At 46.6% G+C, this 25827-nt stretch overlaps 1 protein-coding gene across 1 annotated transcript in view; it reads left to right on the top strand.

Moving 5' to 3' along the window:
* The first annotated feature begins 747 nt into the window (after positions 1-747).
* NPEPL1 (aminopeptidase like 1) overlaps positions 748-25827 on the top strand; it is a 33808-nt gene continuing 8728 nt past the window's right edge. Inside the window, exons 1-7 of the mRNA XM_075011434.1 lie at positions 748-922; positions 2827-3012; positions 4677-4847; positions 9566-9655; positions 10548-10629; positions 10966-11108; positions 14426-14503. Coding sequence (XP_074867535.1) covers positions 773-922; positions 2827-3012; positions 4677-4847; positions 9566-9655; positions 10548-10629; positions 10966-11108; positions 14426-14503 — 900 coding nt within the window. The 5' untranslated portion in view covers positions 748-772. The remainder of the gene's footprint in view (positions 923-2826; positions 3013-4676; positions 4848-9565; positions 9656-10547; positions 10630-10965; positions 11109-14425; positions 14504-25827) is intronic.

The raw sequence follows: 25827 nt of genomic DNA, 5'->3' as shown, positions 1-25827 counted from the left end.
GGAACCAGCAGCTGCCCATAACTTAAAAGTGGTGGCAGGCTCTTCTAGATGTTTGTCCTTGTGGAAAACCATCAACCCCATTTTCACCCTTCATAACTGAGGCTCTCCCTCCAGAAAAAGGCCTGTCTTCAACCTGGGATCAAATGGTGCAAAGCTCAGGTGGAAACGTGAACTTTCAAAAAAGAGGACACCCCTGAGAGGGAGTGTATCTGTATCAGCATCTATCAAGGGGGTTGTTACAGCAGATGGAGAGCATTAATACACCCTGAGTTGGCAGATAATGACGTACTGCCCCTCAGGGGGTCAGGTCTCTTTGAAAGTTCAGATATAACCCTAGAAATGTTCCTTCTTTTCCAACCCCCACACTGCCCTGTGCAGAGGTGGAGTAGGGCCGCCAGGACAGTTTGGGCGGTGGGGTAGGGGTGCCTACAGCTATTAAACCGAATTGTCAGCCCTGTTGTATATGATGGAAACCACTTCAAACGGGGCGGGGGGGTCAGTAGCACCCCCAGTTCCCACACCTATGGGTGCAGGAGAAAGCTGGGGGCTGCCTCAAGACCTCTGGCCTTTCGGAAATTGTTCAGCTCCTCCCACCAAGCAGGGGAAGGGATTTCATTTGTGTGTCCCCGTCTGCCCGGGGCCGAGCCGCGCGCAGCGGCCCACGACTCTCTGCCCCCGCGTGGCCCCGCCGAGCGCTGTTGTGCCCGGCGCGCCCGCATGGGGCGCCCGAGGCGCGGCGCCGCGCGGCCGGGCTGGGGACGGGGACAGGAAGATGGCGAACGTGCAGCTGGAGTTCCAGGCCAGCGCCGGGGAGGCGGACCCGCAGAGCCGCCCGCTGCTGGTGCTGGGCCAGCTAAGCAACCTGCACCGCCTGCCCTGGGTCCAGCTGCGGGGCAAGCTGCAGCCGCGGGTCACCGAGGAGGTGAGGCCAGGGCGGGCCGGGGCCGCGATCTCCCGCCCCGCTACTCCCCCGGGGCTGCGGGGACGCGAGTCCCAGGCCTGGGGTTCTCCTCTTCTCTTCCCCTGTCTGGCTGGTGGCTGCCTGGACCACGTTCCCCCTCCCTTCCCTGGGGCCGCACGGGCCCCCGAGCTGCGTTTGCTTGGGGTAGTGGCAGCTGATCTTTTCCCCCTCGCTCCTTCCCCCTGCGGGATGGTCCCCCCTGCCTGTGTGTGGAGACAGACTGTGGAGGGCTTAAGGTGCCTCAGGATTCCTCCACTCCTGGCGCAGCGCGGCGCTTGGCGTGGGTATCCGGGGCCGCAGGGTTCCCAAGCCCCTATTGGGGAGGGTCGATTAATGCCCTGGGCTAAAAGTCTCACATGGGAGGTTGTGATTGGCATGAGCGGCCTTCCAGGAGTAGCCTTTGCCAGTGTTCCCCTTATTCTTTCCCATCCGTGTGTAGATTTTTCATGTGCACGTGTGGAATATTTTTTTTAGTTGCACTGAGGCATATGTGAATGTGCAACACCAGTAGAGACCAGAACCTAGCTGTGGGCACTCTGCTAATCAGCTGGGCGGTACTTGAATCTGTTCTGAGTGGTGGCACACCCAGCTTCTCTGTACCTGCCCTCTACCAAACCACCTTCCAAGCATGCTCTGGATTGCCGGGCTCTCATCTCCTTGGTCTGCCGCTGGGGCCAGGCACTACTGTAGTGTAGGAGGAAGTGTGAAGTCAGCACATCACAGAGTGTTTGACCCGATACCTGCTGTAGTTTCTGAGCATGAAGTATGGTTGCTGTGATTGGAAGTAACTAGCTCTGATTGCCTTACCTAGGAGAGCAGTTACTCACAAAGCAAACTCTTTTGCCACCTCAATGAATGAGGCTTAAATGAACCTTAAAATGGCTCCCCCCAAAGGAATCCCTGTTTCCCACAGCAGAGAGACACTTGGCAGATCACTTCCCCTAGGGGAGGGTTTGGTAGGACTTTGGGGCAAAGCAGATAATATAACAGCTTCTGACATGAGGTTGTTGCAATGTGATTTGCCATGTGCCTGCATAAAGAGGGAACTCTTACAATTTAGAACTTGCCTTCTGTTTTCTTGGATGTAAAGAGTTTTGTGTTCCTTTGAGCTCACAGGTATTTAAGCAATGCAAGATAAGGATACTGTCATTAAAGTAATTATTGAAATATACGTTCTTGCATGCCAAATGGCAAGCTTGGGACCTATATCAAATTTTTAGAAAAGGGCAAAACATGTCCTACCCACACCCCTGCTGTTTGGAAGGAATGTGTCAATTTTTTTTTTTATGTTCCTAATAACTATTTTAAAGTTATAAGACATTCACATATATTTTACATCATGATAGTTAGCTTGGTAGCTGTATGGCAGTTTTTGATTGGACGGTGTGTGTGTCTCTTGTGTCTGTAGACTGTGCAGATCTCTTTTTTTTTTAAATTAAATGACCATGTGAAACAGCTGTATATTCTGTGCTAATAAATCAAACCAGCTTTTTATCATTAATACAACAGTCTTAATTAAAAAGACTTTGAAGAAGCCTAAATGGCCAATTTCCATGTTTGATGTAGTATCAAACTTAATTTGCATTGCCGAGGGAGAAGGAAACACAGACGTGTTGTTTGTGTGGAAAGTAGTATCTTCCTGGTTAACACAGGTTCCGTATAGCTAAGTATTAAAAATATAATTTAGAAAGCTGCCTCCATGTATCTAGTAACATTTAAACTCAGGTGCCTCACTGTACACTTTCAGCAATCAGCACCCAAATATTACAATTAAGGAACCAGCAGAAATACCCGTAGTGAAAATGATAGAAAAGTGCTTTCCAGTCCTTTGATTTTTAGTCTCTTCCCCTTTCTCCTTCTCTCAGATATGGCAGGCTGCATTAAGCACTCTGAATCCGAATCCTACCGACAGCTGTCCACTCTACCTGAACTATGCCACCGTGGCTGCTTTACCTTCCAAAGTTAGCAGACACAATAGCCCATCTGCAGCTCACTTCATCACCCGCCTTGTTCGAAACTGTCTTCCAGGAGGCGTCAACAGATGTATTGTTGTAAGTAACAATTAGAAACTGTCTGGTGAAAAGCCAAATTAAACATTTTCTTGTATTGGAGGAAGGAAGACTGAGCCTGGTCTGTATTTGACAGTTTTATCAACATAACTGTTTCAGTTAGGAAAGGTAGGGGTTTTTTTTGTTTTTTGTTTCTTTTTTTTTTTTGTGTTTTTTTTAATACCAAAAACAGTTAAAGCAATAAAAGGCATAATGTGGACACAGTTATACTATCATAAAGGAGATTTATAGTGGTATAGCTTATTCTGTTTTCCATAAGGGACTAACTATACTGGTATATTACACCTTTATAGCAATATGACTTCATCTATGCTGGGGGGTTTGGTTGGCCAGGTATAACTAGATCACTCTACACTACAGTTTGGAAGGTGTTTCTCAGTACAAGTAGATACACTTTGTACTCTGTCTTACTTAATATGCTTAAAAGCTGCAAATCTGGGAGCTAGCATGGCTCTTGGACTGCCTGGATGACTGGCTACTGTTGGCATGCTCCCAGCTGCAGTGTAAACATAAAAATTTTGACCCAACTTTATGGCATAGCGAAGGACTAAGGGGCAGAGCTAGTTTGCACACAGTGTTGAACTAAATAACTTTAAAAATTGTTTTATTATGGTGTTTTTAAACAGATTTAAGCTAGATTGGTGTAATGCACGCTGCATCTGGAAGAAGAGTCCAAACAAAAAGTTTGCAGCAGTCGGTATCTTATCTAGACAATGAGTTAAGGTGTGATGTTCAGACATATTAGTAAGCATGTTTTAAAAGTTTAATGTAGAAGCAGCCTCCTGCCTTTAATACATGCTACACAATCAGTTTAGAACAAATTAGAGGCAATGTATCTTGTCTAGACTCAGCTAACAACTGCTAATGGCATGCCTGAAATTCTAGTCTGGATGAGTATTTAGTTAAATTAGTGCAAATGGAGAGACTTTTTAATTTTGACAAGACTCTTCTGCAGACTGTTTTGAAGGAGACTTTTAGGATACTGTCAGTAATGAAATATTTCTCTAGATGAACTATTAGACTATTTACAACACTTGTCATATGAAAAATAGTAGGGAGATCAATTGGTCTAAATTTGTTCCTTCTGAGTTAACATTTGTCACATTTCACTAAAGCAGTTTTCCACTTCTCTTTCCTTTTGTAAACTTCAAGAACCTACTGCATGCATCAAGAGTTAGAAGTTAACATTCAGCCTTTCTCATAGTAGTAATTTGCTGTCAACTTTTGTAGAATACAGACAGGCAGTTCCCAGGCTGCTGAGACTTTGGCCATGCAACTGAAGTTGAAACGCTTTGACTATGTCACTGTAATTGTATTGGTACAACATTCCTTCCCCTTCCCTGTATGGGCTTACTTGTATCTGGAGAAAAAGCACTACAGTATAGTCCTGTATTATAGTTTATCCCCATATGGAAAGCAGAAAAAACCCATTGTCCCAGTAAAACTGTGTCTGCACAAGGGTGTGTATCAGTGTAAATAATTCAAGAAAAAAAGATTAGCCCCTAACTGAAATGTTTAAGCAGTTATGCCAGGCCTAAATTCCTCTTCTCTGTCACTGGCATTCTTATAAAGTCTAAGAAACCCCATAATCAAGTTTTACCCCCTTCTAACAATTTGTGGTGTTCTTGGTCTTGTTTGTATTTCAGATGGTATGTGAGCGCTCTGATGTCTTTGCCTCGGCTTGTGCATTAGCCAGGGCGTTCCCGCTGTTCACACACCGGTCCAGTGCGTCCAGGCGCACAGAGAAGAAGACTGTAACTGTGGAGTTTTTCTTGGTTGGACAGAACAATGGGCCTATTGAAGTAGCAGCGCTTAACGTAAGTTACAGATTTTCCCACAGTTAACTGTCACATTGCACTGTGCACAGGCCAGTTTTCTTTCAGGAGCTATGAATTACCATGCTGTATCTAATGAATGTGCAATATGTACTGCGTATAAGATAAGAAATGGTCACAGATCAGCTCAGTTTTCTTACCACATGTGTGACTATAACTTTACAGCATTTGCCATTGGCAGTGCTGAAGATATTCTGCAGCAGTACTGAAAGATCCCAGTCAGGGATCAGAGTCCTTTGTCCTCAGAACTGTATACACACACACCCCCCCCTATACTATTTGTCTTAGCTGCAAGTACTAGATTTTAACTTCTGACCTAATCTTCATTGGTTCAGGTATATGTTCATCTAACCTGCTCTTAAAAATCTCCAGTGGTTGAGAGTCCACAACCTCCCTAGGGGACTTAGTCCTGACAGGAAGTTTCCTAATCTCCAATTTAAACCTCCCATTGCTTCTTGCCCTATCGTCAGGCGTTAAGGAGAACATTTTTTCTTCTTCCTCCTTGTAACAAAATTTTAGGTACTCGAGCTGTTATCATGACATAAGAACAGCTATACTGGGTCAGACAAATGATCCATCTAGCCCAGTAGTGTGTCTCCCAGCTGTGGCCAATACCAGGTGCCCCAGAAGGAATGAACAGAGCTGTTAATCATCAAGGCTAGTTCTCCACTCACCCCGAGTGCCAGCAGCTTCATGGCCTGATTTTTTCCAGGGATAAGAGTCTGGCGACAGGGGCGGGGTTTGCCGGCAGAACAACATCCTCACTGCTTGTTTTCTACTATGAATATGCAGACGAACTGTTTGAATATGCAAATGAGTGGCTATTTTGAATTTTTGAGACTGCTCATTTATATGAAGCTACTGGCATTAGGGGTGAGTGTAGCACAAGCCCAAGTGATCCATCCCTTATTGCCCATTCCCAGCTTCTGACAGACAGAGGGTAGGGACCCCATCTCCGCCCATCAAAACTAGTAGCCATTGATGGATCTGTTCTCCTTGAATTTATCTAGCTGTTCTGGCAAGGAGTTCCATAGGTTTACTGTGTATTGCGTAAAGAAATGCTTCCTTTTGTTTGCTTAAGACTGCTACCTGGTGACCTAGTTCTTATGGGAATAAGTAAATAACTTTTTTTTTTACTATCTGCACACCAGTCATGATTTTATAGATCACCTTCATATCCCTCTGTCTTTTCTGAGATGAAAAGTCCTGAACTTACTACAGTAAACTCTGTTTTAATCAGCACTCAAACAACTGGACTTCTCTGTTAGCCGGCATTCCTGCCTGTGTGTGTGTGGTCGGCAGCTCCTCCGCTCTCCCACTCAGTGCAGCCATGCATGAGCTGTTCAGAGTAGCTCCCCACGTGGTGCCTCACCCCACCCAGAGCAGCTCCCCATGCGGATGGCTTGGTCACTCCCTCTTCCTGGAACAGCCCCACCACCCCAGCCCTCCTGCCAATGGGCAATTTCCCACAGGACAAAGCAAATGCTCTCTTGACCGTTATGATCAGTGCCAGCACCTGAGCTTGCTGAAGCTCTGCAGTTGATAGAAGGAGTGGTGATGGCTATGCCCTCCCTCTAGCCATCTGCTTTAATTGAAATCTGTTTGAGTAGGAGCCACGCGAGCTCAGCTCACAAGCCAAATATTTAGTTGCTGCAAATCAGCCTCCAGATCCATTCCTCTGCTGTGCTGGGATTTTCCACGGAAAAGTTCATCTTTGCTCATTCCGCCCAGGCAGGTCAGCATCTGACAGGAACTCTTTCTCTTTGCAGGGCCAACAAGTTGCTAGGAAAATATCTGGCATATTTGAATATCCAGCAACATCCTGGTCCCGGGGCTGCTGGATATCAAAGAGTTTACTGTGACTCATATGGCAGCTGTTCCATATTCCTAGTAATTTTTGTTGCCCTTTTCTGAACTTATTCCAATGCCAAGGTATCTTTTTTGAGATGAGGTGACTGCACCTGCATGCAGTAGTCAGCATGTGCAAGTACCATGGATTTCTGTAGAGGCAATAAGATATTCTCTGTGTCCCCTCTCAGTCTTTTCTTTTTGCAGACTAAACAAACCTGAGCTCTTCCATTCTTCCCTCAGAGATCATGTTTTCTAGATCGTTAATCCTTTTTATTGCTCTTCTCTGGGCTTTTTCCAATTTCTCCACATCTTTCCTGAAATGTGATGCCCAGAACGTGACACAGTATTCCAGGTGTAGCCAAACCAGCACAGACTAGAGTGGAAGACTTAATTCTCATGTCTTGCTTACAATACTCTTGCTAATGCATCTTAGTATGATGTTTCCTTTCTGTGCAACAGTGTCACGCTGTTGACTCATATTTAGCTTGTGGTCCACTGTGAGCCTCAGATCCCTTTCCACAGTACTCCTTCCTGGATAGTCGTTTCCATTTTTGTATGCATATAACTGATTGTTTCTTTCTAAATGGAGTATTTTGCATTTTTCCTATTTCCTGAGAGTACTTCTCCAGTTAGTCCAGATAATTTTGAATTCTAATCCAGTTCTCCAAAGCACTTGAAACCCTTCCTAGCTTATCTGCACATTTTGTAAGTGTGCTCTCTATGCCATTATCTAAATCATTGACAAAAATACTGAACAGAGCTATACTGAGAACACTAACCCCTGTGAAACTCCACTTTTTATGCCCTTCCAGCATGACTGTGAACGATAGATAACTACTCTTTGGGAATGGTTATCCAACCAGTTATACACCTACCTTATAGTAGCTCCATTTAGTTTATATTTTCTTAATCAGTTAATGCAAAGGTCATGTGAGGCTGTATCAAATGCCTCACCAAAATCTAGCTATACCATATCTACTGCTCCTTTATCCACAGGGCTTGCTATATCAGGCTGGTTTAACGTGATTCATTCTTTACAAATCCATGTTGTTACTTCTTAACTTACTATTTTCTAGGTATTTGCAAATGGATTCCTTAATTATTAACTCCATTATCTTTCCTCATATAGAAGTTAAGCTGACTGGCCTGTAAATCCCTGGATTGTCCTTATTTCCCTTTTTATAGATGGGCACAATATATGCCATTTTACAGTCTTCCGGAATCTCTCCCATATTCCATGACTTTTCAGAAATAATAGCTAGTGGCTCAGATACCTCCTCAGTCAGCTCCTTGAGTATTCTGGGATACATTTCATCAGGCCCTGGTTATCTGAAGACATCTATCTTGTCTAAGTAATTTTTAACTTCTTTCCCTGTTTAAGTTTCTGAACCCACCCTATTTTCACTAGTATTCACGTGTTAGGCAGCCAGTCACCATCATTCTTGGCGAAAGCTGAAACAAAGAAGTCCTTAAGCACTTCTGCCATTTTCAGTTATTATTTTTCTCTCTGCTTTGAAAATATAGTGCAGTCAAGTAACAGCACCTTCTCCTCACCTCGAATGGGAAAATCACCTCTGAGTAATGATAATGAACCCTAACAGAGAGGGAGCCGTGCTAGTCTATATACTATCAAAACAAAAAGCAGTCAAGTAGCACTTTAAAGATTAGCAAAATAATTTATTAGGTGAGCTCATAATAAACCTAATAAATTATTTTGCTAGTCTTTAAAGTGCTACTTGACTGCTTTTTGTTTTGATAATGAACCCTGTGTGGGAGGAAGGGACAAAGTCACTTCAGGGTTTATGGCTCAAAGCTAACCCCTGGAGCAGGGGTGCAGAATTTTTGGGGCAGATTAGCAGGTGGAGAGGCATGAGAAGCTGCCTTCAGAATTCAGTGTCCAGCCAGTAGCTGCTGCTCTTGTCTGAAAGCAGTGCTGCAACCAGCAGCAGTGCAGAAGAAAAAGTGGCATGATATAGCTTTGCTATATACGTCAGTGTCTATTTGTGAATAAGTGCCTTACTGTTTTTAATATTTAGCGAGTTGCGTGTTGATTTGTTTATCAGTATTTGTACTGGGGTGGTGGTGGGGTCCTAAGCCACCACTGACACAAAGAAGGGGAGCAGGATTAAATAAGTTTGAGAGCCACTGTCCTAGAGTGAAATCCTGAGTCCCATTCCCCAGCTGATTTCAATGCAAAGACTCTCCTGGACTTCAGTGAGACGAGGACTACACTCCATAAATTCAGCCCAGAAAATATAAGATGGCCAGTGCAGATCCCAGAGCACTGAAGTCATATTCTTCCTTTTGGATGCACCACTCACCAGGCAGGGTGCTGTAGTCTGCTCTGTCTCCATTGTCTGGGCTGGTTTGCAATGGAGGCCGTTGCAGAATGTATCACAGTAATAAACTTCAACTCTGAAGCCTCCAGAGGTATCAACTCCACAGTCACGAGACTGTATCATTTCCATAGACTTCCAGCATAAGCAGCCCACTTTTTATGAGATCCCTTGATTATGTGACTCTGTTTCATGCCCTCTCAGTTGCCTTCATCACTTGATATTGTACTGTGTGATTGTTTGATTGGACAGTGAAAAAGACTGTCACATTGTGCTATTAGCTCACTCTGAGAAGGAATTCAGTTACCTTAGAAATTTCAGCACAGCATAATCAATTGGCACTTAAGAATAGGCAGCATCACAGTGTTAGTCTTGAACAAGGATCTGTTGCAGTTGAGAGTGGGGGAACTGCAGACCTTCTGCCTGCTCATTGAACCCAGTTTCTGTGCAGAGTTGTGCAGTTAGTCAACCAGCTCTCAGTTGTCTCTGCCTTTTTGCTTCTTTTATTTCTAGTGTTTGGCAAGCGCTACAGAAGGGGTGAGGCTGGCTGCTCGTATTGTGGACACCCCGTGCAATGAGATGAACACTAGCAGCTTCCTGGAGGTTGGTGGTCCCTTGGTTATTGGAAGTGTGATTTGAATGTCGTGGTCTAGAATTAATGTTGGCATGTCTTAGCAAAATCTTGTACCAAGTGAATGATGGCAGGTATCCCCAAGAAGCTGTTACAGGCTTGTCAGTAACATCTTGACTGGGGATGTCATCGGTTAACTGGTAAGCCTCATCCTAAATGGTTTACCTTCTATTTAATCAGTTAACCAGGATTTTACATCCTTACATGAGACCCTTTTGCATCTCAAGAGCAAGTGGTGTTTGAGGAAAACCCAGTCAAACACTTAGATCACAGTCAGGAAAGCTAGATTATCTTCTCTGTCTGACTCTGCCACTGGCCTGCTCCTGAATTTTTGAACCAGTCACTTAAATTCGTATTTCAGAGGTAGGGGGTTTCACAGTTCCCACTGTTTCTAGGGTGCTGCCCCCTGCTGGAGATATGCCCCTTACCTCGTTTGTATTTTTTTCTCTTCTGTGAAAGGGAATGCTATTCAATTATCACTGTTAAGTGTTTGAGACCTTTGGGGTGAAAGGAGCCATAAGTCCAAATTATTAACCATTGTATGCAGTTTCTGAGAGCATGAGCTTCTCTATTTCATCATGGCCTGATATAGGGAAGTGTCTTCTGTGGAAGCTGACTGGCCTTTCTATTAAAAAAAGTCTTCAGTTAGAACTTAAGTGCCACATTCAGCCCTCACAGCACAATAAATCATTGGGTTCGTTGCTGAAATCAAAAGCAGTGCACTAACATCTGGCCCAAGATCTTGACTGTTTCATGGCTTTGCTCTCACTGGGTACGCGGCTGGGTATCTTTAGCTGTGGAGAGGCGTGCACGCATTCCAATGAACGTTGGCTAACTTTTCTGTTTTTTGTGATGAATTTAAAGGAAATCAGAAAAGTTGGCAAAGATCTTGGGATTGTTCCAACCATTATTCGTGGTGAGGAGCTGAACGAGAAGGGATTTGGAGGTATGACTTGTGTTATTTACGCAAATTGGGCACAGTGTTGTAGCCCTGAAATTCCTCATATAACTGGTTCAAACACAACACAGTGTTATACATTGCCCCGCCCATCTCCTTTGCCTCAAGCAGGCTCAATCAAAGAGTGACCATGGCCCAAGGCAGCGTGCAGATAGCAGGGCTGGGCTGGTTGGTGGGTCACAGATAGTGGGGACTGGTGGATGTTGCAGTCAATTGGTGCGTTGGGCCCAAGGCCACCACCTCACTCACCTTCCCCTAAGGCCAGGCCTGGCCTTAAGCATTTACTTTCCTAACAGCTTGGGATTTTCAATCTTTCTTTTCCAGGTATCTATGGAGTTGGCAAGGCAGCTGTACATCCTCCTGCCCTAGCAGTGCTTAGCCACACCCCAGAGGGTGCCACTCAAACCATTGCCTGGGTTGGGAAAGGTATTGTGTATGACACCGGAGGCCTCAGCATTAAGGGAAAGGTATGTAAATGTACCTGTAGATAAAGTATGAGGCTGGGGGGACTGTCTGCAGTTCAGTCAGAACATGCAGAGATGTCCAGAGTAGCTTCCTTCTAGCTATGTCACATGATGAGCATTTAAGATACAGCAGCATGTTTCACAACATGGGCTACTCACTCCACTACGTAGCCAGGATCCGGGGTAGGAATGCATAGTCCACGGTGCCATGGCTGAATTACTGCTGCTTGTGGTAGCTGGATCAAAGCTAGCTCAGGTATGTTTACATGTGTTCCAGTCACAGCTCTGATTGCAGTGTAGTCATACCCAGCATCCGACTTGCACTTTTGGTTGTGAGCAAGTTTAAGTGGATAATTTAGGTTAGAAACATGCATGGAAAATGAGAGGTTTTTCCGTGAGTTAAATGCTTGTGCTTGAGATACTTCCCACTTGCAGTGCTGTATATCTCCGAACAAGAGGCAGGGTGAAAGTGGCAAACCACGTTCTGTGAACATGTGGCAGCGCAATTCGATTGCTGACATTTTCCTCTGGTGGTAGCTTGCAGAGTTATAAATAAGCCAGGATTGAAGGACTCAGTTCCTGAACACATGGCCTCACCCTAAGCCTCTCCAAGTCAATGGAAAGGCACTTGTGCATTTCACTTCGTGCTGTCAGGCACAGAGAACATGCAGCCTGTTGACTGTATACTGAAATAGCAACAGAGGTTGTGTCCACACTATGAGATAAATTCAAATGTAAAGCAGTTAGTTTGATATTACCACGTGACTGTCTTCACTGTAAATACTATTAGCTCGATTTAGGGAGCACTAACATTGAGATTACAATACTGCAGTTACCTGATGGGTGTAGTGCGTAGCTCGAATTCAAAAGTTTGTTTGAAGGACAGTGTGGAAGCGCCACATCTTGAAATCGAGTTTATTAGCCTCCAGAGGTGTCCCGTATGTAACCCACAGTGCCCCTCACTGCTCTGCTGTGGCTGCTGCTCTCCAGTTAACTAGGTAACAGGAGGACTGTGAATTTCAAAGTGGGAGCAGCAAGCTTTTGGCCGTGGGCTCATGTTTGTAAGAGAGCCTGAGAAATGTTTTTCCTTCTTTGCTATTAGCACTGTGAGCGCATCTACCCATTAGAAATAGCCCCTGCAGGGAGTTTGTGGTTCTGTCTCTACACCTGTTGTTTTTTTCCTGTGCTGCCTGGCGCCAGCTGCTGCCCCACCGAACCACATGGCAACAAGGCTGTTGTGGGGGTCATGCTTGCAGAAGGCACCGAGAAACTTCTTCTCAGTGGTTTATATTTGTGAGCAAACCCACTTCCCTCCCCCACAGGCGCCACGCAGTCTGGGTCTTTTCCATGTTCAGCGACATCACATGAGTAGCCCCCAACCCAATAAAAGGATGTTTCTGTCATTTGGTGCTGGCCATGCTACCAGGCAACACCCTGTCATAGATTGCACGTGTTTAGGGCTCCAAGGGCAGGAAGGATATTCGGGGGCTTCCAGGTGCCGGGGGGAAGTTTCCACTGGTGGCTAAGACACTCGGGGAGGACCACCTCAACTGGCACCCCCTACTGAACACCTCTGTTCCCGTAGCGTGGGACCACGGGGACTTGCTGCTGCTGGGGTGAAGTCTCCACCAGCAGCTAAGATACTCAGGGGCTTGCTGCTACTGGTGGGGGAGGTCTCCCCCAGTGGCTAAGATACTTGGGGAGGACTGCTTCAACTGGCCCCTACTGAACCCCCCATGCCCATAGCATGGGACCGCTGGGGTGAAGTCTACCCCGGTGGCTAAGATAGCCTGGGGCACTACTTCAGCATTCCAAGTGGCTCTGCACCACCACCACCCAAATATTTTTGGGTGCTTGTTATCCATTGCAGACCCCTGCTGGTTTTATAAAATTTTTTGCTAACATCTCCTTTCTGTCTTCATGCTTTGACCCCTTCAGAAACCCGGGAGATACTGGGGGGGCGTGGTCACTAGTTGTGATTCCTGTTTCCATTATAAGCTCAGTGTATGATATTTCACTGCCATTCCCCATGCGGGCAGTGTCTGTGTAGTGAAGGGGAAAGTCAAAAATTCTTTTCTCCTAGACTTTTCTGTCCTTTTTCTTCTAGCTTTGAGAGTACAGTTTGGGCCCCTGTATTATTTTCAGGGATCATATGCGATGACAGAAGGTGGGACATGAAGTGGATGGCCAATTGAGAAAATAATCATTGCACAGAAGCCTCATAGTGCACTGGAAAGCCAAAGACACTCCCCATCAGCAACTCTCTTTTCTGAAAAACTTTTCTATCTTCTCTTTCTTCATGCTTTTTGGGGTTGCTGTATTATTTTCAATAAAGTCAAAAATCTTTTTTCTTAGACTTTTCTATCCTCTTTCTTCTAACCTTGAGAATACAGTCAGGGTCCGTGTATTATTTTCAGGGATTGGATGCAGTCACAGGAGGGGGGACACTCAGTAGATGGCCGGTTGAGAATTCAGCTACAGAAAAAAGATATTTCTGTAAACTTTTTTGCTGCATGTTCATATGCCGTACTTTTCAACCTTTCAATGGGAAAAACGGATGTTTGTTTAGCACAGGAGGGGAATGAGGAAAATGCAATGTGGGAAGATGTCAAAGACCAGCGAACATACCTTGAATGCTCTGGGGATGAGGGAACTGTGGGATAGTTTCCCACAATGCACCACTGCAACAGTCATTGTTTATCAATTCAAGTGTTACAGCAGTGAGTTGACTTTGAGGAGCACATGGAAGGTGAGAATGGTCAAATTCAAACTTTTTAATTCAGAATTTACAAAATTGATATTAATAAAGCTGAATTTATCTCGTAGTGTGGACGTAGCCAGAGGTTTTGTATTTTCAGCTCTAAAACAAGATCCAATAAGAGACAGACAGACAAGCACTGTCTAGAGAATTGATTACATTTAATATGAAACACTGCTTGTCTGGTGTGCAGATCATGTTGTGAAAGCTTCATTGTTGTAGGAAAAAGGGGCAAGATGTTAATTTTCAATGGGTTAGCAATAACATTCATACAGTTTGTCATTTCAAGGTTTAAGCTGCAGAACAAAAGCTAACAGCTTGAAAAGTGATTTTATAATGGCAGTCATTTCACACAGGGTGAGGTGCCCTCCTAATCTGTGTTGTGAACAAGCAGTCACAGGATGAGAGTGAAGGTTGCATCTAGTTTTAAGAGGGAATAAAACTGTGACTCTTGTACATTTGAGTTTATAAATCACTAGATATAGACACACACGCAAGCATGTGCATATATATAAATTTATATCTATGGAAAGAGAGATCTTTTTTTTTCTGTTTAATATAGACCACTATGCCTGGCATGAAACGTGACTGTGGTGGAGCAGCTGCTGTTTTGGGTGCCTTTAAAGCCACCGTAAAGCAAGTAAGTAAAATCTTGATCAACATATCTTCTTGACTAATTTCACGTATTGCCAAAAAGTTGTACAGGGTGAACCTCTCTCATCCTGCACCCTTGGGACCTGACTGGTGCTGGATGAGAGAACTTGCCTGAGCAATTTTGGTCAATATTCTCGAGCATATTACCAACACTTTCACTACTTACTGGGCTGTAAGAAGACATCTAGGGGTAAATTACAGCTAAATAACAGCATGGAACACTGAGAGCCAGGACTGGTGGCTGTGAAAAAACTTTGTGGAACCACGGGAAACGTAGCCACACCCATGATAAGTGGTCATTTGGCTAACTAAAATCATGCCGGATTATGGATGTTGCTGGATGAGAGAGTTCCGAATTAGAGAGGTTCAACTTGTAGTTTTAGTCTAGTGGTATGTTCCCTGGAGCTCCAGAGTTCTGTGATGGGCCCTGGACAACTTGCAGTATGTATCAGCACCTGTCTCTTCCTGTAAAATGGAGAGCTTACTGTTTTACATGCATTATTGAGCTCTTGGGAATTAATGTGTGTAAAGCACTGAGGCCCTGATTCAGGAATTCACTTTCCCAAATTGGAGTTGATATATGTAAGTACTAAATTTGCTCATATCCTGAGGATTTCATCAGTTCTAGTCTTTGGATCACAATCATTTTGCAAAGTTGTCAGTAGTGTCTGTTGCAAAATAATGTGTGTGTGTGTTAGTAATACCCAGCATTGCAAGAGTGTTGCTCTTCTTTTCCTATGTTGTTGTTATGCAGTGTTGCCAGACTCTGTAATCAGCTGCCTCAGGGGAGGGCTTTGGGTGTTCTCTTTATCATCAGCAAACAGCGAGCTAAGATGTGAACACTGGGAAAATGGGTTTACCTTTCCCTATCAGTGTCCAGAATCACATGCCAGTTCTTACATCATCTGAGGTGATGGTCAGTTTATGACCCTACAAAGACCAGGGCCTTTAGTTTGCTGCTGTGGCCAGAAGGTAAAAGGAGACCAACATCAAGCAAAAGCTGGAAATATGGGGAGCCATTCTGAATAATGATAAAACACCTGGTGTGAATGCTGCCAGATGAATTCAGGTCTCACAATTAATCTAGTCACAGTAAGTGTTGTGGATGGAGCTACTGTTGCCTCTAAAAATACCCGGGGTGTCATGATCATGAGGGTTAGGCAGCAGCCTGGGAGTAAAAGGGTTAACCTCATTAGCCAGGTGGGGTTGGCCTATAGGAATGTAGGTAAGAATTTCAAACTGGGGCAAAGGAATTTTTTGGCTCCTCCCTTTTCTGTCCTCTGTTCCTTCTTCTTTCCAGCCATGAGGGAGACAGACACAGAATATCTCCCTCCAAGAACAGGCCCTCCAATCTTCTGTAAGTAGGGTAAAGTTCAGATAAATCCGTTAGGCTTTATTGTTTTATGGTTTGGGAAGTGGGATCTGATGTCTGTGCACTTTTTAGAAATGTTCTTTTACTCTCCTTATAACTAAGTTCTTCTTCGAGTGTCCCTGTGGGTGCTCCACATTAGGTGTCGGGCTCGCCCGGCGCCGCAGATCGGATCTTCCAAGCAGTTTCTGCCGGACCGCACATGCGCCGGTGCGCGCCGCTCCCTTGCGCACTCCTGGGCACGTGCGCGATCCGGTCCCCGCCCGTTCCTCTTAACCGCCGTCGGCTGCAGACGGAATCCGACTAGGCTACGGCCAAGTTAGCGTATTCAATGGTTTTAACTGTTTTTCTTTAAAGTTTTCAAGTTCTTAGGCTACTGTTAAGTTAGCCAGTTGTTATTTTCAAAAAAAAAAAAAAAAAAGAAAGAAACAAGAAGCGGGACGGCATTCAGTCCAGTCCTAGTAACAAGCAGAGCACCGGAGGCCAGGAGCCTAGGGCCATTAGCCCTCCTGCCGCGGCAGGCTATCGGAGAGGGGGAAAACAGCACAGAGAAGGTGCTAAGTACCCCATTAACAACTAAAAGACTCACCAACAATGTCCTCTTCAGGATTCAAGAAATGTGAGTCCTGCTGAGAGGCAATGCCAGCGTCTGATGGGCACAGTCACTGCATAAGGTGCCTGGGGGAGTCCCATGTTACGCAGAAATGCTCCTTCTGTGCAAAATTAACAGCCAGAGCAAGGAAGGACAGGGAGATGCGGCTTAAAATGCTGCTCTTCGACAAGGCCCTCCAGCCAGACGTGCCGGAGCGGCCGCAGCAGGAGGGACCCTCCAGGGCCCATAAAAGGAAAGCCGCCTCCCTCACCCCATCAGCGCAAAAACGGAGGAAAGTCTCCCCAGCCCGATCCCTGCCGGCAGCAACAGCGAGCGGGACAGGAGGAGCGCACAGCCCCCAGCCGCAGCAACAGCTGATCAGCGGCGGCACGGAGAGCCATGTGGAGGCGGCTCAGCCTCTGATGATCAAACAGCCGCCCCGCACCGCAGGCAGGGCGGCAGCTAAACAAGCGCCGGTACCGGCGGCACTGCAAGCAGCGGCACTGACCCACGGGGAACCGGCGGTGCACAGCGCACAGGCACGCAGCCTGCAGGCACCAGAGGACACCGCCCATGCGGCACCGCCCATGAGCGTGCCGAGCACGGCGCGGACGGGGCCGAGATCCCCTATACGTCAGGGGGCGGAGCTACCCCCTCAAGGGAGGGGGAAGGCTGCACACAAAACAAGGCACTGCAGCCACTCTCCAGACAGGGCTGCAGAGTTGCTTTCTCTCAGCCCTCCGCTTATGCTGCAGACTCCAACCAGAAGGCAGGGGTCCCCCCTAGCCTACCCGGAGTCCCCATCTCCATTTTTACAACCAGCCTCGCCCTGGCTGGGACCACCTTCACCCTTCCTGGGGTTTGAGCCGCTGGAGTACTATCACAAATCGCTCTCTCCAGTGTCCCAGGTCTCTCAACGATCTCGCTCCCCCAGACACAGAGGGTATGCACCAAGGGAGTGGTCTAGGTCACTTTCCCAAGAACAGTGCCCATGCTGCCATGGTCGCCCCTATCATGCGGGGCAGAGACACCACCGGCAATCTACCAGGGAAAGATCCCCACAGACGGTCCCGTATCCCCGAGGGCAATCGCGAACGGGGACAGAGACTCAAGTATCTCAGGGGGAACTGGTTATGGAACCCCGAGATTTTCCCTTGCAAGCTTCCAGCGAGCGGATGTACCATCACCAACAGGAACCAGAAGGGTCCAGAGAGGCGTACCCTAGCGGTTCCTCGCTCTCCTCCCCGGACGAGGCTACGGCCCCGGGGGACGTCCATCCTCCGGACGATCTCAAACAGTTTCAAGAGCTGTTTAAGAGGGTGGCCTTCACGCAAGGCATCCAGACAGCAGAGGTGCAAGAGAAACACCATAAGCTCCTCAAAAATCTGAGACCTCCGGCCTCCTCCAAAATAGCAATACCGCTTGATGAAGCAATCTTGGAGTCCGCCACTATGATATGGCAGACCCCTGCGACTATTCCGCCTGTGCACAAGAGAGCGGATAAGAAATACTTTGTGCCGGCGAAGGGCATGGAGTTCCTGTTCAGCCACCCACAACCAAATTCCTTGGTGGTGGAGTCGTCGCAACAAAGATCAAAGACATCTCAATTCAAGACAGGGGGAACAGACAAAGATGCCAAAAAGCTAGAGCTGTTCGGCAGAAAGGTCTGCTCCTCCTCCACTCTACTGTTGCGAATGGCAAATTACGCAGCGCATTTAGCGAACCATAATTTCGACAACTATACTAGGTTAACCTCCCTCATGGACTCGCTTCCAGAGGACAAGAAACCGGTGCTCAAGGCCATCGTGCAAGAAGGCTACGCGGCCTCGAGGAAGGGAGTTCAGATCGCCCTGGATGTTGTGGACACAGCAGCACGTTCCACAGCTACGGCAGTGGTGATGCGAAGGGAGTCCTGGCTCCAGACTTCGGGTATACCGAGGGATCTGCAGGCAAAGATAGTAGATCTTCCCTTCGACTCGCAGAAGCTGTTAGCTGAATCAACTGACTCGGTCCTTCATTCCAGTAAAGATTCAAGAGCCACACTTAGGACCCTGGGGATTTACACCCCTCCATACAGAAAGAAAAAGCATTACCCTCAACAAAGACAGTACCAGCAACAGCGTCCCCAGTACCACAGAGGTTACGAGCAAGGGCGACATCAACAGCACCAGCAGTACAGAACTCCCGGGCGACATTCCCAACAGAGCCGTGCGTCCTCGGGGCAGGGCCAAAGGCCACAAGTTTGACACACAGATCCAGGGCTGTGCCATCACTACCATTGTACAAGGTCATCCGAAGCGGTTATTCCACCATCGCCTCTGACCATTCTACGACCAGTGGCAAAGGATCACCACAGACAAATGGGTGCTGGAGATCATAGCCACGGGGTACGCCATCCCCTTCCAGTCGCTCCCGCCGCCACGACCTCCACCCAGGCCCCACCTCCAGGAGGCCTCCCACGTAGCGAGGCTCAAGCAGGAGGTAGACCATCTCATGCTCATAGGGGCAGTGGAAAGAGTGCCGGAGCAACTGCAAGGGAAAGGGTTCTACTCGAGGTACTTCCTCACAGAGAAAAAGACAGGAGGCTGGAAGCCCATCTTAGATCTTCGAGGCCTCAACCGGTACCTGCGCAAGCAACGCTTTCGGATGATCACAATCGCCTCCATCCTTACGGCACTGGACGATGGAGATTGGTTCGCAGCCCTCGACTTACAGGACGCGTATTTTCACATAACTATCCATCCGGCTCACCGACGATTCCTCCGGTTCATGGTAGGCAAAGAACATTTTCAATACAAGGTCCTACCGTTTGGCCTCTCCTCGGCCCCCAGAGGCTTCACCAAGACCTTGGCAGTGGTGTCAGCCTACCTGCACAGACAGGGGGTATTTATATTCCCGTATCTGGACGACTGCCTACTCAAAGGGGCCTCGAAGGAGGAGGTACTACGCATGATACGCGTCACAGAAGGCATGTTCTCTTCGCTCGGCCTGGTTATCAATCTGGCAAAATCAAAGATGGACCCCACACAGGACATAGAGTTCATAGGGGCACGCATAAATTCTATTACAGCGAGAGTGTATCTACCAGAGACTCGCTTTCGGGCCATCGGCTCCCTTGTGCAGGTCATCACCTTCAGCCCTACGGTGCCGGTCCTGACGTGCTTACAGCTGCTGGGCCACATGGCAGCGGCGACGTTCGTAGTACAGAACGCCAAGTTACACATGCGCAGCATGCAGCACTGGCTGGCGAGCGTATACAAACCGGCAGCACACACCGTTCACAGGGTGGTGTCACCCACAGCAGAGGTGTGCAAATTCCTGCAATGGTGGGTAAACCCCAAGAACTTGCTAGCAGGGGTACCCTTCCCCCAACCACAAATATCGGTTTTTCTTACTACAGATGCCTCCCTCATAGGGTGGGGAGCACACATGGGCGAAGAGGTGACTCGAGGGCTGTGGTCCTCCACGGAGCAGTCACTGCACATAAATATACTGGAGCTCAGAGCAGTGTTCAACGCCTGCAGACACTTTCGAGACCATATACAAGGCAAAGTAGTCGGGATCAGTACAGACAATACCTCCACCATGTTTTATATAAATCGGCAAGGAGGAGCTCGGTCCCGTGCCTTATGTGCGGAAGCAGTCCGATTGTGGAACTGGTGCATCGCCAACAATACAATTTTAAAAGCCTCGTACTTACCAGGCGCTCACAATGTGAAGGCAGACCAGCTGAGCAGGCGTTTTGCACTCACGCACGAGTGGCAGATCCATCCCGATCTGCTACGACCGATTTTTCACGCATGGGGTTTTCCCCAGATAGACCTGTTTGCCACTCAGCACAACAAGAAGTGCCCACAATTCTGCTCCAGGGCAGGACTGGGACGGGGGTCCCTGGGGGACGCATTCGCGATCTCGTGGAGGGGCCCCCTGCTTTACGCTTTTCCTCCCACAGTGCTGATCCACAAAGTCTTGCAGAAAGCCAGGAGGGAAGGAGCCCAAATGATCCTGATAGTCCCAACGTGGGATCGACAGCAATGGTTCCCCGTACTCCTGTGCATGTCGGACCGTCCACCAATGCCCCTTCTGGTGGCGCCAGATCTGCTCACGCAAGCCCAGGGGTCCATAGTGCATCCGCACCCCCAAGGCCTGCGACTACAAGCGTGGTTAATTCATGGCTCAGCTCCCTAGAGAGCACATGTACGGAGGAAATGCAACAAGTCCTAGAAAGTAGCAGGAGGACTTCCACCAGGAAGACCTACAAGCAGAAATGGACTCGATTCACGGCATGGTGTTCTACCAAACAGCTAGCCCCCCTTTCGGTGCCTATACCTGTAATATTAGAGTATTTACTGGACCTCAAGAGAGGAGGACTCTCACTATCCTCGTTAAAGGTCCACCTTGCTGCCATTTCGGCGTTCAGACACGAAGAGGAAGGGCACACGGTGTTCGCCCATCCCATGGTTACCAGGTTCCTCAAAGGGTTGGTAAACCTATACCCCCCTCGGAAACCGCTTCCACCTTCGTGGAACTTGGACCTGGTGCTTAATGTGCTAACGGGACCACCGTTCGAGCCTTTGGCCACGGTGTCCCTCCGCCTCCTTACGATAAAGACGACCTTTCTTCTCACAATCACTTCAGCTCGCAGGGTGAGCGAGCTTGCAGCAGTTATGGCAACGCCACCCTGCACTGTTTTTTCCAAGGAGGCGGTAACCATACGGCTGCATCCAGCCTTTGTTCCTAAAGTTTCTTCTGAGTTTCACATTAACGAACCTATTGTTGTACCCTCGTTTTATCCAAAGCCTCATAACTCTAACAAAGAGGCGCGCCTACACCTCCTGGACGTGAGGAGGACGCTAGCCTTCTATATAGACAGGACCAAGTCCTTCTGGAAAACGGATAGACTCCTAGTTTCTCTCGCTCCCAAATCGAAAGGAAAAGGTCTCTCTTCGCAGAGAATCTCGAAGCACATCGTATCCTGCATAAAAATGTGCTACGAACTCAAAAAGACTCCTTTACTGGCCACGCCCAGGGCTCATTCCACTAGGGCGGTGGCGGCATCAACATCCTTTTTCAAGGGTGTTACACTAAAAGACATTTGCAGAGCGGCGACCTGGTCATCCTATGACACCTTCACCAAATATTACGCCCTTCACAGGGTATTCCAAGAGGATACCCGTCTCTCGACAGCGGTCCTCTCGGGGACAAGCTGCACATAATCCAATTACCCATCTCCTATCTTGGGTTACTGCTGGGTAGTCACCTAATGTGGAGCACCCATGGGGACACTCGAAGAAGAAAGAAAGGTTACTCACCGTAGTAACAGTGGTTCTTCGAGATGTGTCCCCATGGGTGCCCCACTACCCGCCCATCCTCCCCGCTTCGGATCTCTGTTTAGTGTTTTGCAGGAGCATCCAAGGCGGTTGGTCAAGGAACTGGCGGGGACCGGATCGCGCACGTGGCCAGGAGCGCGCAAGGGAGCGGCGCACACCGGCGCATGCGCGGTCCGGCAGAAGCTGCTTGGAAGATCCAATCTGTGGCGCCGGGCAAGCCCGACACCTAATGTGGAGCACCCACGGGGACACATCTCGAAGAACCACCGTTACTACGGTGAGTAACCTTTCTTTCTAGGCCCATGGTGGAGACTCCCCATGTGTTTTACTTTACTTCCATCTAGTCATGAGGCTTGCAACATGAATATTGTTGTAATAATAAAAGTTCTCTCTTTTTCTTTTTATTAACCTGGTGTTGGTTAATGTTTGTGTCCTGGTTTTTACTTTTGGGGCTGAGATTTCCCAAGTAGTCTCTCCCTGATTTTCTTATTATTACTTGGGTGGTGGCAGCAAATTTTATCCCCAAAATCTAAGGTTTTTTTAGGATTTTGGGGCAGGGGGTGGGAAGTTTATACCAAAACCTGGTAGATAAGGTGTTGGGGGTACTTTTGCTGGCCCTCACTTCTGCATTTGTCTTGCTAGAGTGGGGAAGGAGCCATGACACGGAGCAAAGAACATTTGCTGCTGTGGATTAAGATATAGATCTGATAGAAGAATTGTCCAGGAGGTGATCAGATGCCAAGCTTCCATTTCCCAGTAGTTTGTTACTTTAGCTATGTTTGGCTGCAACGGGAGCATTTGATGGTGAAGGACTACAAACCTCTTAAATAACTAGCAGTCCTGTAGTACCTTAGACACTAACAGACTTTTTAGGCAAAGTCCCCCACCCTCATTTTTTTCCTTTCCATTTTTCGTCTGAGGAACTGGGTTTTGTCCACATAAACTCCTGATCTAATACGTTTGTTAGTCTCTAAGCTGAATCTGCAGACTAACATGGCTGCCGTTCTACAACTATAAACTTCACAGTTATCTGCAGAGGTGAGAGGGGCATCTTAAAGCATGTAACTCTCATGCCCCAAATCATTTAAATTAGACACAGAATTTTCACAGTGTTCTGAGGCTACGAAAGCCATGTATGCTGTCAGCCTGACAGCTTGACTTCATTTCATACCTCAGCAGTTGTGCAACAGTTTCACAAGTGCAGGTGCACCTAAGTGTGTTCAGGTATTGCAGTTGTACTCACAGTCATCATAAATGTGCAGGTAAATGACAGGTCATTTTCACACATAATTACTGTGCCTGTGCAATATGGCAGTAAAATTAATGTGGGCAAATTAAGCTGGCAAAGGCTGTTGTTTTTCTCAGAAAATCCAGATGCGAACATTTGCAAACATTTACGCTGTGTCTACCTCAGCTCCCTACTTCAAAGGGAACACTTCATTAATAATCTGCTGACACCCTACTTACCGTGCTGCCTTCGAATTAGGGAGCTAGTGTAGACACAGCCTAAGAGTCTGTTGCTTAGTCTATTGCTTAGTCTATTGCTTAGTTTTAAAATTTTCTAGAACAAATGCCAGGTAAGTAAGTCAAAAAAGAAGCTCTCTTCAAGGTTGTAATTTGGACAATAGGGGAGTATTCATTTTAGTTGCTGGTTAGGGGTATTTCAAAAGCAACATAGAATCTGCAGGAGAAACCAACAGGTTTCAGTCATCTGTCTGGGACATTGGATCATGTGAAGCAACGTCCACCTTTCTAAGCGCTGGCATATACGCATTTCATGTTTAGAGGAGTAAATATGTAACTCCCTGGTAGAATTCCATTTATGTAACGTGAATAGAAAAGCTGCAAAGAGGCAGTTTTAACTCTTGGTTTAGCACTTTGGACTTAAGACCATGAGCTGGCTTAGCAAGTCCTGGCATCTCTAGCAGGTGAAGTTTATCTAAAGATTCCTAGTGAATTGACCTTTGACAGAGCAGGGAGTTTGCTCCTTTCAAAAGCCATTGCTGCTTTTGAAAACTCTGAAAGGGGATCAAAGCAGCTTTATTTATGTATTAAGACACTTTCACCACTCTTTCCTTCTTTCCTCCCCTCCCCCAATCCCAGGGCCCTCAGCACATTGAATACATGGAAACAGTGATTTATTTTAAAATATCATCAAACAAAATAAAAATATAAACTGGCTGTGAATCAGGAAAAAAACCAGAATGGGACTTGAGTGAAAAAGGGGGAATAGAAAATATGAATTATTGGCCAGCTTCTCAGAACATGTGCTGTAGCTCACAGCAAAACAGAAAATCACACAGTGGTGGTAATTCTTTTTGGTAGAGAGACATCTTATGTACAATTTAGATGTAGGGGAACCATAGGCATTGCTGTATTGGATTGGCCCCAGGGACTGGATGGACTAATCTTGTCTCTTATGGACACTGAGGTGCAAGAAACCTTGCAGTAGACGATTCCCACAGAGGTAACCATATTAGTCTGTATCTCCACCAAACAAAAAAAGCAGTCCTGCTGCACTTTAAAGGCTAGCAAAACAATTCATCAGGTGAAGAGCTTTCCCAGGACTGACCCACTTCTTGGCATCTCATCACCTAATAATTTTTTTTTAATCTTTAAAGTGCTACAGGACTGCCCCCTTTTTTTTTTCTTTTTTTTTTGCAGTAGATGAATATGGGATGAACAGTGATGCAGTGACACATATCATACTCTAGGACTATCAGTTGTCTTCCAAATGAAGTCTCCATGGCAGAGTTTCTAAAAGACAGGAGGTATTGGCTTGTCCTTTCTGGGGAGATTTCTAATTATATCTGTGCAGGACAATAGACTGATAATGGGCAGTCAGGTTGCTCAGCTTGTTTGGTGAATCAGTCTTCCAGGAGATCCCTTCTGCCATCTGGTTCAATCAAGTTGGGGTCACATGGACAGGCTCTTTTAGGGTTCCTTTTTAAAAGGCTTACAGTTTACAAATGGCTGTAGATCAGCTATTGTATCTATCCTTCATAACCACAACAGGCTTTTCCCTGAGATTTTAGAAAGTGATGGGAATGGGAGTAATTTATCAAAGGCCCCTATGTTATAGTCTTTGGAATCACTGGAGACTGAAGTAATGGAAATCATAAGCATTGGAAACTAAAAGCCCATTCATCATGAACTGCTTTGTAACATGCTGTCACAAGTCTTTATAGCTATCATGTTGAAAGGATTTATTCCACAGGTCTTTTCTCTGTGGCTCCAGGTGATGAAGTAGTGATTTAATATTGGTCCAGATGTCCCTAGTCCCTGTGTTTTGAGCATGCCTTTAGGGCTGTGTCGAGGCTTCACATTTGCAGTTGCACATCTTTGAAAATCTTTGCCAGTGTTGTTCACATAGTAACACTCTGGTTTTATGTATAAAGTGCTGGTACTTGGTTGGAGTCTTACTCAAAGTCCACTGAAGTCACAAGACATCTGTCAACTTCAACAGGCTTTGGGTTGTGTTGTCCTTATTAGAGCTGATCAAAAAGAGCAATAGTGATTTTCAAAAAGTCGAGATTATTTTTATCAGAGAATCAAATTTCAAAGTTTCAGCCAGCTCTGTTCATGCAGACAGCTTGAACAGAAGACACTTTAATTCTGATGTTGGAGAGTTAAGTCCAGAAGAGACTGCCATGTCATCTGATCTGAACTTCTGGATGTCAGAGCACAGCAGCACTGCCCAGCAGATGCCACTCAAACTGACAACAGAAACAAGACCAAAATAAATGTGATCCAGAGGAGATGAGAACTTCATGTGCCAGAGAGGGAAAGAGGCTGAAATCAGTGATTTCTTTTTTCCAGCTGGTGAAAGCAATTTTAATTTAGCGCGCGCACACATTTTCTCATCCCAGTATGTGCTGCTTTCCTTCGTTGCATTCCTTATTACCTCTCCACTGATAACTCAGATGCTACAATCAATCAATCAATCCCTTTGCTGTCATTTTTTATTATTTTATTACCAAAGCACCTTGGAGCCCCTGTCATGGATCAAGACTCTGTTG

This window comes from Carettochelys insculpta, chromosome 17 (assembly GCF_033958435.1).
Source record: "Carettochelys insculpta isolate YL-2023 chromosome 17, ASM3395843v1, whole genome shotgun sequence".
Lineage (NCBI taxonomy): Eukaryota > Metazoa > Chordata > Testudines > Carettochelyidae > Carettochelys > Carettochelys insculpta.
The sequence above is the reverse complement of the archived record's forward strand: the minus strand, read 5'-3'. Positions and strand labels throughout refer to the sequence as shown.